This window comes from Papaver somniferum, chromosome 4 (assembly GCF_003573695.1).
Source record: "Papaver somniferum cultivar HN1 chromosome 4, ASM357369v1, whole genome shotgun sequence".
Taxonomy (NCBI): Eukaryota; Viridiplantae; Streptophyta; class Magnoliopsida; order Ranunculales; family Papaveraceae; genus Papaver; species Papaver somniferum.
Window position 1 is genome coordinate 25,002,015 of NC_039361.1, and position 15,645 is coordinate 25,017,659.

Consider the following 15,645-nt stretch of genomic DNA (forward strand, 5'->3'; position numbering starts at 1 on the left):
AAAGAAAAATCCATATGTACTGGTAAAACTGCAGTACATATTTCTTTTTAATTCTTATGATTCATTTTCTGAAAATTCGTGCTGGTTTATCATTATTACTCACATCATTTTTGTTGATTGACACAGTACATATCATTATGTACTGTATAAACCCCTATATAAGCTGATATGTACTTGATGGGAGCAGTAGATACATATATGTATTGCATCAATTTGTGCACTACATGTCAATGTATACTGTATAAACCCTAGTATGAACAAATATGTACCATTATTATGATACCACAGTAGATACTGATATGTACTGGTTGAAAGCAGTAGCTATGATATGTACTACATGAAAGCAGTCAGCCATATTTCCCATGTACTGCATAACTAGTTATCTATATAGATCGACCGTTTTGTTTACGATAATATGAAATAGCAGTGCGTATTTTGTTTGATTTTACATTGCTTTGTAATTTATATGTCGTTGTTTCTCTTTTTCGCACATGTCATCAGATGATAAAACATGTCGTATGTGGGATGCTATAGGTACTCATAGTTTAGTCCACAGATTTATCTTCCAAGACCTATTGATCTTGCAGCTGGTGATTTTGTACTAGGCGCTCGGAATTGCTAACTTGGGGGATTATGCTAACTCACTGCAGGAAAAGAGCAATTCCCCTCATCAAGCACTTTTCTGCAGAGCCATCGAATATTATGGTGTGCTTACAATGCCAACAACACTGTTTTTGTCACCAGAAAAATTTGAATCCATTTTATGAAAACTTTCCCTAAAGTAGATTTTAGTTGGCATTACTTATAAGTTCGGAATTTTAAAATCTTATAATGTAAATGATGAAGTATGTTCATCTATCAGAATTTTTTTTTTAAAAAAAAAAACTTGTAATCGCTCTTTCGGATTCAATGCAAATGTCATGCTTTTTATTTGCAGTGTTTTTTTTTCTTAACCATTATTTGCAGTGTTATATTGTTGTTCTATACTGTCATTATGAAGACTGAAAAATAAGTAAGAAGCATTGAATACCTACAGTACATATTTGCATGTAATGTAAAAAATGACACACATAAGAAAATTGGAACTTTATACTCAGAATTTTTTTAGAACAGAAAGGACTACAAAAAAATATCATAAACTAGGTATTGTTAAAAATGATCAGCAGTTTTTCATTAACAAAATCAAAAGATAATGCAGACAATCTGCATCATGGAAGAGGAGAAAAAGGCATAAATATACGAGGTCTTAGCCAGACCCTGCAAAAGATCTCCTTTAACAACGACTAATAGGAAGAAAATAAACAAAAATGACGATTTTACTAACAATATACATCCTCCCTGGAAACTTATCAAGTACTACAAGTTCAAGTCTATTATTAATTCTATTAAAAATAAGAAATTCCGTTGGATTAGCCTTTTTTGGAGTGTGAGGATATGGTTTAGCATATTCTAGAGTTATATCTTAAAATGTGGTTGCACAATTCACCGCCACGCAACACCTCTTTCTCCATAAGATGACACACGTCAGGTGAATAGTATGCCGGGTAAGCAAGCTGTCAAGCCCGGCGTGTGATTTTCTCTGCGCAAACCCGGAGTGTGATATGTTGTCGTCAACAAAGTACCTAATCTGATGAAGATTTATTTGAAAGAAACTTGTCATAAAATTAAAATAGAAAAAGAAAATTGCAGTACATAGATACATGTGAAGAAAATAAGAACTGAAAGCCTAGTACATATTAATATGTACTAAGACATATTGATATGTATTAAGTAAAAACCTATAAAATACCGATATATATTCAGCTAAAACCTACTAGTTATCAGAGTACATATACATATGTACTGTGAAAAAAAATATACTGAATTGTCAAAACATAATATGTACTCTATATATGGAGATGTACTTCCAAAACCTTGCAAAGATAGTGCCTTTATCTCCATGCTTGCCCCTTCTTATGCATATTTGTTAGTCATTTCCCTGCAGTCCATCAAACGCATAGTTCATTTCCATTCCGATAAATCAAAATATGTACTCAATTGAAAAAACAAAAACGACATATTAGATTTATAAACTTAGAGATCTTAGAAAAAAATGGATACTATTGTAGATGCACAACAAACATATTACTTTCATTATATATCACATACGTACTGTTGGATAATGGAAAAATGAAAATTCGCTCAGTACTTTATTATGTCTCTCAACTATTCCTAGTGAAAAAATATTTTGACTAAAATTAGTCTAGCAAGCTTGCACCACTGAGCGCATCCATTTCTGTAATAGATTTGACAGGAAGCTCTTGTAAACATAGTACTAATACGTTAAATATAAACAAAGGGTTCAAATAACTGACTTACGGTGGACAACACTCACGTAATTGGAATGAATGTACACAAAGTTCATTTTAACTTGGTACATATTCTTGAGTGCGCTACTGCATTACCATAAAATTTATGATTTAGCCATCGTTGTTCAAGAATTACGAAGGATCAAACTGATTTTCCTTAATACTAAAAGCTGCAAACATGAGACAGAGATGAATATTCCGTCATACTAAAAGATGAAAATATGATTTTCCTTCATATTATACCAGTAGTTGAGTAACCAATAGGATCTTGATCCATTCAATTAAATAAATTTCTTGTTTACGAGGGGGCGCTGCCCCCTCGACCCCCGTTAAGAAGTCTTAATTATATATTTACTCTTGGATACGCACCACAAATCTAGTTATGTATGATTCAGCAGTACATATTGATATGTACTGAAGGATAAAGTGTATGATCGATCCCACAGTACATACCGATATGTACTAAAACGAAACTCAGCCAACTACAATACATATTTATATGTACCAAGTGAAAACCCACTAAAAACGTAACTCAACCAACTACATTACATATTGATATGTACCAAGTGAAACCAAGTATATACCGATATGTACTGAGTGAAACCCTAGTAGATTGATCAATGTATTATTTGATCCAAAAGACCTGATAATTCCCAAAAGTATGCTTCAATACTACTAGTTTGGGGTTACATACTCAATGACAAAATTTGTAGTGACAAAATACGAATATGTATTAACGAAAATGCTATGAAACTCAATTTCAGGTAAACATAACCCTAATGATATGATTGCCTATGATACAAAATGAGATGCTCTTAAAACGGAAAAATCTACCCTACAGTACAAAATGTCAAGATCAATTTGTACCTCTTGCGAGTCTCGGGTTTCCTTTGCAGCAGTACATATTGATTTGTACATAGTGAAACCCTAGAACATATTCACATGTACAGAGTGAAAACCTAGTACATATTCATATGTAGCGATTAAAAACTTAGTAAATATCCCCCGTATTGTTGGATAACCACATATTCACATGTACAAAGTGAAAACCCTAGTACATATTCACATGTACAGAGTGAAAACCTAGTACATGTTGATATGTAGCGATTAGATACTTACAGGAAAAAACAATTTCATGTTGATATGTAGCGATTAGATACTTACAGGCAAAAAAAGTTTCATATTTTTAGCATCTTAAATCCAAAGCTACAAGGGTTCAGCCAACTTAAGAGATGCTGAAACTAAGATTAAAATCATCTGAGTTCCTTATCTTCACTAACCCATTCGATTCGTCTTCCAAAGAAGCCTCAGTTCTGAAAACCGGCAAATCAACGCATTGATATGTACTGTGTAAAAACCTAATAGGCATTGATATGTACTGCATAAAAAGCTAGCAGACATTAATATGTACTAATTGAAAACCTAGTACGTATCGATATGTACTGCATAAAAACACAAAAAATAGGTGTTAAAGCGCGAGGCGCCTTTTTAAAACCATGGCTTGCACCACTAATCTAACATGCTGATTAAAGGTAATTCGAGTTAACTAGTGATTTTCCAAACAAACTAATAACAAATTCACCATATGAGACTTATAATGAGTAACATACACACGAATGTCTAAGGTATAAGTCATATTCAACCCTTTAGCCTTAAAAGCAACGCACAATTAAAATTTTGAGCCTGGTAATATCTAAGGTATACAATACCACTGCAAGAAACATCAAACGAACAGGAAAAGGCTATTGAACGCATTAAAATCTCAAAAAGGAATCCACTTGTATTCTAATATGATGATACTTCCAATGTACTTCGGTATTCCACTCAATCCTCGCAAGAGGCAGAGCAAACTAGTCTAGTGATGGTATAAAAATCAAATGTTGAGCCTGGTCATGTAAACTGATCCAAATTATAATACATAACACAAACCAAAAAACTTAAAAAAGCAAAACTATTGAAGATAGTAAAAGCAGGTCACCTGAAAGATATCAGCAAAACTCTTTTGCTTACCGGCAAGTCCTTCTAACCTAGAGAACCCAATGAGTCCATTACAATCACTCCCATGGAAGAACCTTTTATCGATTTCAGTATCAAATTCATTCAAAACAAGTAGATCCAATTCAATTAAAACAAGGTATGAATCTATGAATCACAAAAAGATAGAAAAAACAGATCCAATTCGATTAAAACTCATAAATAAAATAGAAATTAAGAACAAAAAAATCAGATTTGATGAGATAAAACCTAACTTACCATAATAACGATTTGAAAAACCTAACGAAAATCGCCATCAACACAGAATAGATCGAGAAATCGTCATCATCAGAGAAGAGATCGAGAACTCTGTTTGTATAGAACTAAAGTATATCATCTTTATCGGTATTATACACAAAGGGTGATTTTCGGCATTTAAGAAAAGGCAGCATAACGTCTCGCACGTTTTATGGACGACCGAGTAAAGAATCTGGTCCAAAAACATGTTTTTGGACCAGCGATTAAATTTATTTTAGTACTGGACCACACACTAAGCGGTTCTTCTAAAACTGGATTAACCAGTAATTCCTAGTAAAAAAAATTAATTATTCTTTAACGACAAGGGAGAGCTCGTGCATGATAACGTTTTGCAGTGAAAATATAGGGGAAAATAGAGAGGCAGAGTTACATAGAACAATATTCTTTTTAGGGCTGAGCATAAAAACAGTAACCGCGGTTTTTATCCGTATTCGTCCGCAAATTTGCGGGTGAAAACCAATCCGCTAGAGTTATGGACCGGATACGGGTGCAATCTCAAATCCGCACGCCGTGCGGTTACGGTTGCGGGTGCAATCTCAAATCCGCGGATTAACCGCACCGTAGGACAATTAGTGAATTTAGTAAATGTATTAAGGATATTATGGGAAGTTGGATGTTTATATATAAACATCTTTACATTTGTAAACCCTAATGATTTTTTTTCTTCGAGAGGAACCGAACAGACCTCTTCTCCTCTCCTTCCTATCTTCGATTCTTCTTCAATTAGGTTTAATTTTGATTACAGAGAAATCCGGAATTTTCAGTTTTGATTCAGAGAAGTAAGGAACGATTAACTTCAGTATTAACTTCAGTTTTGATTACAGAGAAATTATTTTTTTTGATTTTTTTCCCCCAAATCGATTGCATGTTAGGATTCAATCAATTTCTTCGTCATTGGTTCTTCGATATTAACTTTCAATGTCTGTTTCATGTTGCAGAGATTTAGTTTCAGAAAATGGTGAAGTGAAGAATATACCTTCAACGAGATTTAGTTGCAGTTGACTTGATTGATAAACAAGTGAGGTAATGAAACACAACCCTTGTTTACTAATGAAAATTTAGTTTATGTTTACTAATTTTTGGTTTGAAAATGAATTTTGTTATTTGAATGGAGATTCGGGTTTGTTATTGGAATGAATTTTGTTAGGTTATACTAAAAGTAAAGTTTGTGACTGTACCGATAATGGTGTTGCAATATCTACTGTCAATGGGTATGAACAGGAGAATCTGAGAGCAGATGGCTTCAAGTAGGAAGAATTTCTTTTATATACAAGTAGGAAGAAGACCCTAGACACTATATTGGGCCGCACATCCATGGGCTACAAGCCCTACAACATTTATTTTATTTTCAAACTATCTTATAATACCATTTCATTTAATTTGTTAAAAATAAAAATAAAATAAATAATTATTTAATTTTAGTTTGATTTTTTGGTTGAAAATTACATGCATATATATATTAAAATGTGGTTAAGTAAAATAATTTTTTTAACAATCATAATAATAGTAACACTTAGTAAATTTAATATTTAATATATTTATATTTAATAGTAAAAAACTAATTATTTTTAAACCCAATAAAATTGAATAAAACAATTTTTAAAGATATGTCTATTTTTGTCATTTGCCACAACAATAATGGTTGAATATGGTATTTTACCAAACACATTTTGATTGTTTTTTTAATCATTTTTAATTTTACAGGGGGTTAGAGCAACTGCAGTGGTGCGATCAAAACCAAAGATCAAAGATCAAAAAAAAGATCAAATTTTGGGTTTAGTCCGTGTTGTCACGTAACGGTGGCGATTAAAATTTGGTCGCGCGTAATTTAAAGATCCACCCCAAAAAAATTTCATCGGGCGTATCTCAAATGTCCGCCCAATCAATCACCAGGCGGACTTTAAGTTTACGCCTGTCAACAGGCGTACTTTAAGTTTACGCCTCATTTTTTTTTTTTTTTAATTTGAATTTTTATCGGGCGTAATTTAAATCTCCGCCCGTTAACAAGCGTACTTTAAATTTACGCCCAGCAACAAGCGTACTTTAAATTTACGCCCGACTATATTAGGATTTGGTATTTGGTCGCGACCAAATATGGTCTGGAATTTGATCTTTGACTGGGATTTGATCTTTACTCCGTCCCACTGCGTCACGATCTCATCCCAAATTTTTGGTTATACTCGCCCACTGTGGATGCTCTTAGTCCACGAGTGAGTTGGAGGGAGTTTAATGTATTTTGAATTTTGGGATTTGAAGGGAGTGTAAGAGAGTATAGGGAGTTTGAGAGAGTTTGGTGTGTTGAGTGTATGGAGTTTGAGAGACTCTCCCAAAATCTCCACTTTTTTGAGAGATTTGGAGTGAGGCAAAAATACACTATAAACTCCCTAGAACTCCCAAAAAAAAAAAAAACTCCCTATCATTCTAATTTTTACCACTAACAGGGAGTTTAAGAGTTTCTTTCAAACTCCCCCACGACTAACGGAGTTTTTTAGGGAGTTGGGGAGACTCTTCTAAACTCTCCCACGACTAACAGGGATTTTGAGAGACTCACTCGAACTCCCTCACGACTAACGGGAAAAAACACAACTACACCCAACTCCCCCAACTCCCTTGAGGACTAACACCCCGTTAATTAATTTTCTACCAAACTTCTAACTGATTTTTTCTCACAGCACAGCACAACAACGCATGGTAGAAGAGTGTTTTTATAAAAGCCGCAACAATACCAAACTAAGCCTAAGTAATAATAATAAAAAGTACCAAGGAAAATGAATGTTACGTCCTCATGAGTCATGGCCATGCATTCTTAGTTAAACCTTAAACCCTGGTATTTTCTTAAGATCCATAGCAAGATTTGAATTTCTTGACTGCGTCACTGCTGGTAATGGTATATATTGTCGCCATTTTGCAAGTTACCATAGTGGTGCGAGTGTTATCGAGGGAATTTTTTTTTGCTGGGCTCAACTGGGCTTAGTTACCCATATAGGCTATAGCCCGCTCCCTCGGCAAGAGAGACTTACAGTCAGCAAAGCGAGATTAAAAGGAACAAAATGAAAATTTTTATGTTTCAGTTTTCCCCCAAATCGAACCAGTGAATTGTACTAGTTGTTGTTATTACTCTTGATTTCCTGGTTTTAGTTTCTTTCTCAAACTCCTTCTCCCTCCATTGAAGCATTTCTTTTCTGCATCCACAGGTACCAACTCTTTCCTTCGCTTTTCCTTTTGACTATGATGTGTATTTAAGTATTTTGTTTATGGTTAGGGTTTAGGAGATGTTTGTTGAAATTCCTGAATTGATCCAAGATTCCTTTTGATAGACGTAGTAGTAATTCGGTTGTAATGCGACAAAAATCATTAAAGTGCTTGTTGTTTCTTTTTAATGGTAGGTTAAGTGTTCGATAAATTGTCTCTCTGAACCCTATTCAACTGCGACTGATGGCCTTGGTAACTTGTAACTGTCACTTTAAGGCGGGGATAAACGTCCATTAGAGGGGATAGATTGGGTGTACTACAACACTTTCAATGAAAAGTATAGAGATTTGAGAGAAATTTAGCACATAAAGCATATTTGGGTCCATTAGTAAGTTGCTGATTTTAGAGTATAACATCATCCCATATTATTTTTGCCTCACTTAGTATAGCAAATGCTTGTAATGTTGATGGTTAGTGATCTTAGTATAATTCATACACTGTTATACGCACATTAAGGTGGTGCATAGTTTAGTTACTAGCAATTTAGTTTGATATATATCCTGCCAATGATAATGAAATAACAAAAGTACCAATTAGATGATGAGGTGAGGATAAGAATCAGAACCTTCAATTTCATAATGATTAGCAGGATTATAATTGTTCTATGTTTGAACCATTTCTCTCCTTCCAAGCCTGTGATTCCCTTAGGCCGTAAGTCTGTAGATGCTTTTAGGTGACAGGCGGCGATTCGAATAAAATGCAGTTGACCACATTTGTAGTGTGTGCATGAACATAAATTAGAAGATGGGCGTGTAACTTACATATCATGGCACTGATAGCGCGTCTTTGTTAACTTACAACTGGCGAATAGTCCATCCAATCAGGTAAAGAAAACTTGAGTTGTCCACATTTAGCCCATCCCCTTTCATTATGGCTTTAAGGTCTTAGGTTTATTTACCAGTTTATTAATATTGATGATTTTATACTTTTGTTTTATCAAGCATTGAATTGAAGTCATGTATGTACAGATGAGACTGAGCATGTATATCATAATATATCTTGATACCTCTTCTTTAGGCATCTTTGTATAGTTGCTTGTGGGATATCCCCGCATGTGGGGGATGATTATCATTGCCAGCCATGAGATCCATATATGATTCAACATCGAACTTAGCTGCTCTCCCCCAGAATCAGTTCATTCTAAGTCTCAACTCCTCAATCTAAGTAACAAACGTGAAAGAGAAAGAAGTTCAAGGAAAATGAAAGTTACGTATACGCATGAGTCATAAGCCCCACATTCATAGTTAAACCCTGGTGTGTTTTGAGATCCATAGCTAGATTTGAAATTTCCTGACTGGGGCACTTCTGGTATTGTCGTCAGTTGCAAGTTACCATGTTAGTGGGGGTTTTGTTTATCGGATCACTGATGGTCTCTTTTTGTTTAGCTGTGAATTCATCACATATCTATCTATCCTATGCATGATGCATTTACTCACTCCTTAAATGCAACTCATTTTTGCACCCATCGAACGCTAGACATAAGCATCAACTCCATAGGGGTTAAACTATTGACAATCACAGATAGTAGCACTTCTTTCGAACCTGTAAGTTGTTAAGGTTTTGAAAATGAAGTCATTATTGTTGCTCTTCAAGCAGTTAGGAGCTCCACTAATCTTAATTAGGCCAAAACAACGGTACGAGCTTCCAAGTTCCAACAACAAGTTACTTTTTTGAAACAAACAGTAATTACTAAATACATGGCAGGGTAAATCATTGAGCCAAGTAGGAAAAATGGTGCTGGTGCAAACTGTCCTTAAACATTAAAACTTCATTTAACAGATGTAACAAATGAGCTGTTTTCACCGACCTGCTCATTCAACTGCAAATAAGTTTGCTGGGATTTACGACCCATCTATTTGATTCAACTGGTCTTAGTAACTCATAAAGCCCCCTCGACCTTCAGCAAGACTTAAAAAGTGAAAAAATTATGTTTCAGCTTTCCCCCAACTCAAACCAGTGAATCGTACTACCTGTTGTTAGTTATTTCCAGGGTTTTAGTTTCTTTCTCAAAATACTCCATTGACGCATTTTTTATCTGCAACCAATAGGTACTCTCTATCTCTATCTCTTTGTTTTGATATTGATATATGTTTTGTTTTTGTTTAGGGTGTAAGCTATAGGGATCTTCCTTTTAGGTGTGTATTGAACTTCCTGAAGTGGTTTTGTGCCATGATCCAAGAAATTTAGTAGATGTAGTAATTTGGTTGTATATAGTGCGAAAGTTTTGGACGATTTCCCTAGTAGATTAATAAGTAGAAGCTTTTTTTTATTGGGGTTCATATTTTTGAAATGGTCTCGGTTGTCAATGCTTGATTTTTGGAACAAGGTTGTTTTATTAGACTGGAGGTGTATGTTAGACTACAGCTTAGAAACACATTTTATGCTGAATTTTAAGCGGGAAGGGGAGGGAGTCGCATAGACAATAATGTATCCATATGAGTGGCCTAGAGAGTTACGGTAATAGGCCAGGCTTTTTTCAAATCTGTTGAGTGGCCTGATAGGTTTTATTATTGATTCAAGTAATTTTTTTTGTTTTTCTTTACCGGATCTTTTTGCTCAAGATGCCCTTTTCTCTGTAAATAACTTTTTCTTTTAATACAATGGACTTAACCAAACAAAAAAAAAATAGTGGGTGGTGTGCCTGGAGGAGTAGGTGGGTTGATACCATTGTGTTATTTATCTTTAGGAAGCTTGAGATTTTGTTTGCATTTTTCAGGTTGTGTAAAAATCATTTGGATTATCAGGGTTCAGGAATATCTTTATTGGTTGGACTGTTTTTATTTATCTCAGTTCCATAAACTAGAATTGAGTAATAAAAAGTCTGAAATTTAGCGTAAATGCCTAATCTAATTGTTTTTGCCCTTTGTTAATGTTTTAAGGAAAATCGCTGTTTTTTTATTAGTGAAATGCTGCATAATGTGATATCATGCTACAGAATGAGAGTATGTAGGTCAAAGTCTACAAAGAACACGAGATTAATAAGGATAGATGTTTACGCTGTATGCTGGAATGTTACTTATGTTTATTATGTTGCCTTGAGATTACAAAATGAAATAGAGATCTTAGTAGAGTCTCAAATGAGTTCTAGGTATTCCAAGTTTGACGAAAATGCTGATGCCTAATACCATGACTTTCAAGGTTTAGCATGATACTGATTCTGTGTTCCATTTACTCAGTCCTCTGATCCAACTCATTTTTGCATTTCTAGCATGCTAGACCTAGGCATCTACTCCGTGTTTTTCCATATACACTGTAAACCATTGAGCCAAGTAAGAAAATGGTGGTGGTGCAAACTGTGTTCATTAAAACACAGTGAGTTGTTTTAACACAGTCTCAGTGTACCAAACATTAAAACACAATATCAGTGTCTCCTCTCTAGGGAAACAATGAAATACATACAATTTCGCTCTCAAATACACAATTCGGTATTTCACTTCTCGCACTGTGAAGGTGAATTGTTGCATCTTACTCCTCCCTTCATTGTTGAAATTCCTGAATTGGTTTCACCAAGGATCCAAGATTCCAAGAAATTCAATAGATGTAATAATTTGGGTGTATATAGTGTGAACATTTTGGAGTAGTCCGGCGGAACACAAATTTATTAGATTGAGGGTGCATGCTAGAGTTCAAATTGATTTTTGGGACAAAGGTTAAGTTTTTAGGTTGTTGATACTTTATTTTTGGACACGGTTTTCTGTAAGATCGAAGGTGTATGTTAAGAATTCAGCATAGTAACAGATGGTGTGCTGAATTTTAGTTCTGCTTATTCTGCTGGGGAGGGAATAGCATGGACAATGTTGTGTCTTTAGTGGGTGGTGTAGCCGGAGGAGGAGCAGGTGGTGGATACAATGGTGATAATCCCACCACAAATGTGGAATTCTGCTTCCTCTTTGTGTTAGTATCTTTTAGGAAGCTCGGGATTTTGTTTGAGTTTGTTTTGTTTAAAAGTCAATTATTGTTCATACCAGTTGGATTGTTTCTTGTTAAGTATGTGATATTCAAAGAATTGATTCGCAGTTGTCAGTTCCAAAAACTAGTAATCAAAATTTTGAAATTTAGCATAACTGCACAATCTAGTTATCGTGCCTTTGTTAATGTGATTAGGAAAAACACTGTCTTCTTATCTGTGAAATGCTGCATTATGTGGTATCAGAGTACAAAATGAGACTAAGTAGGTGAAAGTCTTCAAAGAACGCAAGCTTAATAAGGAAATATGTTTATGATGTATGCTAGAAGATGACTTATGTTTAGTATGTTGCCTTGAGATTAGAAGGAGAAATAGAGATCTTAGTAGAGTCTCAAATGCATGTTCTAGATATTTCAAGTTTGACGAAAACGCTAATATGATATCTGATATCATGACTTCCAAGGTTTAGCATGATACTGATTCTGTCTTCCATTATATAATTTTTCTCATACAATTCATTTTCTATGGCAGTTAAAGATGGTTATCCCACCTCCTGTCAGACCAGAAAGAATTACAAAGTTTCTGAAGCCATATGTGTTAAAGATGCACTTCACAAACAAGTATGTGAACGCTCAAGTTATCCACTCACCCACTGCCACGGTAGCTGCCTCTGCGAGCTCTCAGGAGGTGGTATTAAGAGAGGTCATGGAAAACAAACGGGATGTTGCCGCAGCAGCAAAGATTGGAAAGATATTGGGGGAGCGGTTGCTGATCAAGGATATCCCTGCTGTTTCAGTGTTCCTCAAGAGAGAACAAAAATATCATGGTAAGGTCAAAGCCGTAATTGATTCTTTGAGGGACTCTGGTGTAAAGCTACTTTGATAAAAGCTCACTTCTGTGCTTAGGAGGTTGAGAAGCTTTGTACCAAACAACAAGCAGCTAGCTTTTCTTTTTCTTTATAGTCTGTCAAGACTCTCGACTCCATTGATATTTTTGTTCGGGGACTCGGTCTGTGAATGCTTTAGATTAGTCAGGACTCAGGAGTGCTTGTTTTGGTGCTTTCAAGTCCTTTGAGTTGGGCTATGGTAATTCAGTATGATTGCTTTATCGACAGGGACTATATCATAGGTTCTTGTCTGACATTATAGACTAACCATTTCCAGACATGGTAGACAATTTTTGATTGATGGGCATGTACTCATCTGCTTGCTGATCCAGTCTCTAATCCAAATTACAGTACTTGGAACCATAATTCTTGTAGAGAGTCTAGAGACCCATGACTTGGAGCCTCAAAAATTGGGTTAGCTTTTGCAAATCCAAGCAGAACAAGAATGACAGCATTAAACATAAGTGGTTTGGGATACTGTCAGAACTTTAAAGATGAAAACGGAGAATCTAAGGTGAACCTGCAACAAAATTTAATAAGGGATTACCAAAGTGACACTACTCCATAGATGGACACTCCCTCCATACTGTACTACTGACTTGGGTTTTGACAGATAAAGAAAGTAAAAGCTCCCCCATTGCTTTTTTTTAGACAAAACCATGGATTCAAATTCAATGGTAGAGGAGGTGGATAGCTTTCAATGTTTGCTGCTGAATTTAGCTGATTCCTTTTTCTGTGAAAACAGAAGGGGTTAATGGGGTCTTTTTCAAAATCTATCTATGCCCATGTGACTGTGGGATCCATTTTAGTACTATTTTTTCATACTAAAAAATTTGACCTAATTTTATTTGTATTGGAGCATCTAGTCATGCCAATAAATTTGCAGAAAAAATGGCTCTTGAGGACAGTTGATGATTTGGAATTAATCCACAATTACAAAGTGATTTGTTGGTTTTATAAAAATGAAAATTATTCCCAGTGGGGGATAGCTGATTCTGAATTCAAATTCTACCTCCATATATTCATATAAAGACATATGCTTTCTACAATCAAAAAATGAAAATGAAAAAGTGATAGAGGATGCTTTGATTGCATACACTTCAATGCAAGTAAAGGGCTATCTTTCTAGTTGTGATTTGACAGAGATTTGTTTGGATTGGCCTAGCAAAAGAAGACCAATCCTCTGTTTAGTGGTACTTAATCCCACTTAGAGCAACTGCAGTGGTGCGAGTATAATCAAAGACCAAAGAGGGAAAAAATGACCAAATTTTGGGTTTAGTCTGGTGTGTGACGCTACGGTGAAAAAACTAAATTTGGTCAGACGTACATTATACGTTCGCCTGGTGTGGGGCGTGGACCAATGTAGTTAATATCGGATATCGGTTCATCTCGGCCGGGACCGATACACTGGTACGATTTTATATCGGGGATATTATCGTTGAAATATCGGTTCTAGATTTAGAGACTATAATTTTATATTAAACATTTCTCCACACATTTTCGGATAAGATATAATAGATAACATCAATTTTATCAAAAAAAACAAAAGAGTAACTTTAGTAGACTTGCTTCGAGAGCTACATGCACCTCTACTACCACCTGGAAGACTTTCTTCGCCAAAATTACCCTTAAACTTTATAGAAAACGACCAATACCGTCTCATATCAGGAAATGTAGGAAAATTTCGTATCGACCGATACGGCCGATATTATCGGGCGAATATCGTATCCCCGATATCCTTCTTATCGTATCGTTCTGGGCCGATATCCGAAATATCCCCGATATATCGGCCGATACGGCCGATATTGACTACATTGGCGTGGACTATACCAACGCCTGGTGTGGGACGGGGACTATACGTTCGCCCGGTGCATAAAAATTCAAAAAAAAATAATAAAAAAAAAATTGTAAAGAGTGGGGCGGAGGTATTAAGCCCGCCCTATGCATTTGAAATTTGTAAAGAGTGGGGCGGAGGTATAAACCACGCCCCACACAAAAGAAAAAGAAAAAAAATAGACGTGCATTATACGTTCGCCTGGTGTGGGGCGTGGACTATACGTCCGCCTGGGGTGGGACGTGGACTATACGTCCGCCTGGTGATGGGGCGTGGACTATATAAACGCCCGACTATATATGGGTTTGGTCTTGATCGCCGACCAAATTTGGTCTGAGTTTTAGTCTTTAATCAAATTTTGATCGATGGTCCGTCCCACTACGCCTATCCACCGGACCAAATATTTGGGTTTAGTCGTACATTGTGGACGCTCTTACAAGAGTATTATCAGATAATAAAATAAAACTAAAGGGGCTTAATCTCTTAAAAAATGTAAGTAGTACAGTTTGGGATATTAAAGAGAGCAGTAGGTGGTCACAGACTCACTCACAGACTGATGGTTGCTCTTTTCAAACAAATTGTTGTTTTCATCACATCAGCTATTCAATTATATGTTTTAACAAAGAGATATACCAAACCTTTTTAGAGCCATAGGAATAGGTTCCCAAGATCACATACCTCCTGAGAACATAGAAGACCCACTTGAATGAATGAGTGAAAATCCAGAGAGTTAAAATCAGTAGTCAAATCAAATAATGAATAACAATAAGTACTAGATCATTAAGGGTGTAAAGCAAATTAGATAACCCTTGCATAATGTTACAGAAAAAAGAAGATAAAATGTTTCATAATCTAAAGAGGATCTACCAAAAATGTTTTGGACTATATCGGAGTCGATTTTCACTGGCGATAGCCAAGACCCGGCATTAACATCCATCCTAGTAACTAAGTTTGTAAAACGATTTACCGAGTCTCCCTGAAAAAAGAATGGGCAATGAGTACAAGTTTCCATGACAAAATTCAATAAAATTCAGACCCGACTCGTAAGTCGTAACTGTTTCGATGTCGGTTCCGTATTGAATACCAATATCTAAGTTTAAGACCAAGATTCAAAATTCATAAACAG

General features: G+C 35.5%; 1 protein-coding gene across 2 annotated transcripts; it reads left to right on the forward strand.

Moving 5' to 3' along the window:
- Nucleotides 1–7,642: 7,642 nt before the first annotated feature.
- Nucleotides 7,643–12,965, forward strand: LOC113273628 (50S ribosomal protein L18-like). 2 transcript variants are annotated; one of them, XM_026523282.1, is made up of 3 exons: nt 7,643–7,834; nt 8,027–8,220; nt 12,331–12,965. In XM_026523282.1, the coding sequence occupies exon 3, from the start codon at nt 12,337–12,339 to the stop codon at nt 12,679–12,681; it is 345 nt and encodes a 114-aa protein (XP_026379067.1). In that variant the 5' UTR covers nt 7,643–7,834; nt 8,027–8,220; nt 12,331–12,336; the 3' UTR covers nt 12,682–12,965. The 2 variants fall into 2 exon arrangements, with proteins under 2 accessions (XP_026379067.1, XP_026379066.1); XM_026523281.1 differs by lacking the exon at nt 8,027–8,220 and having other exon boundaries at nt 7,648–7,834.
- Nucleotides 12,966–15,645: the final 2,680 nt, after the last annotated feature.

Bases quoted from the DNA above. Each gene is read 5' to 3' on its own strand.
- LOC113273628 (XM_026523282.1), top strand. From the start codon at position 12,337: ATGGTTATCCCACCTCCTGTCAGACCAGAAAGAATTACAAAGTTTCTG.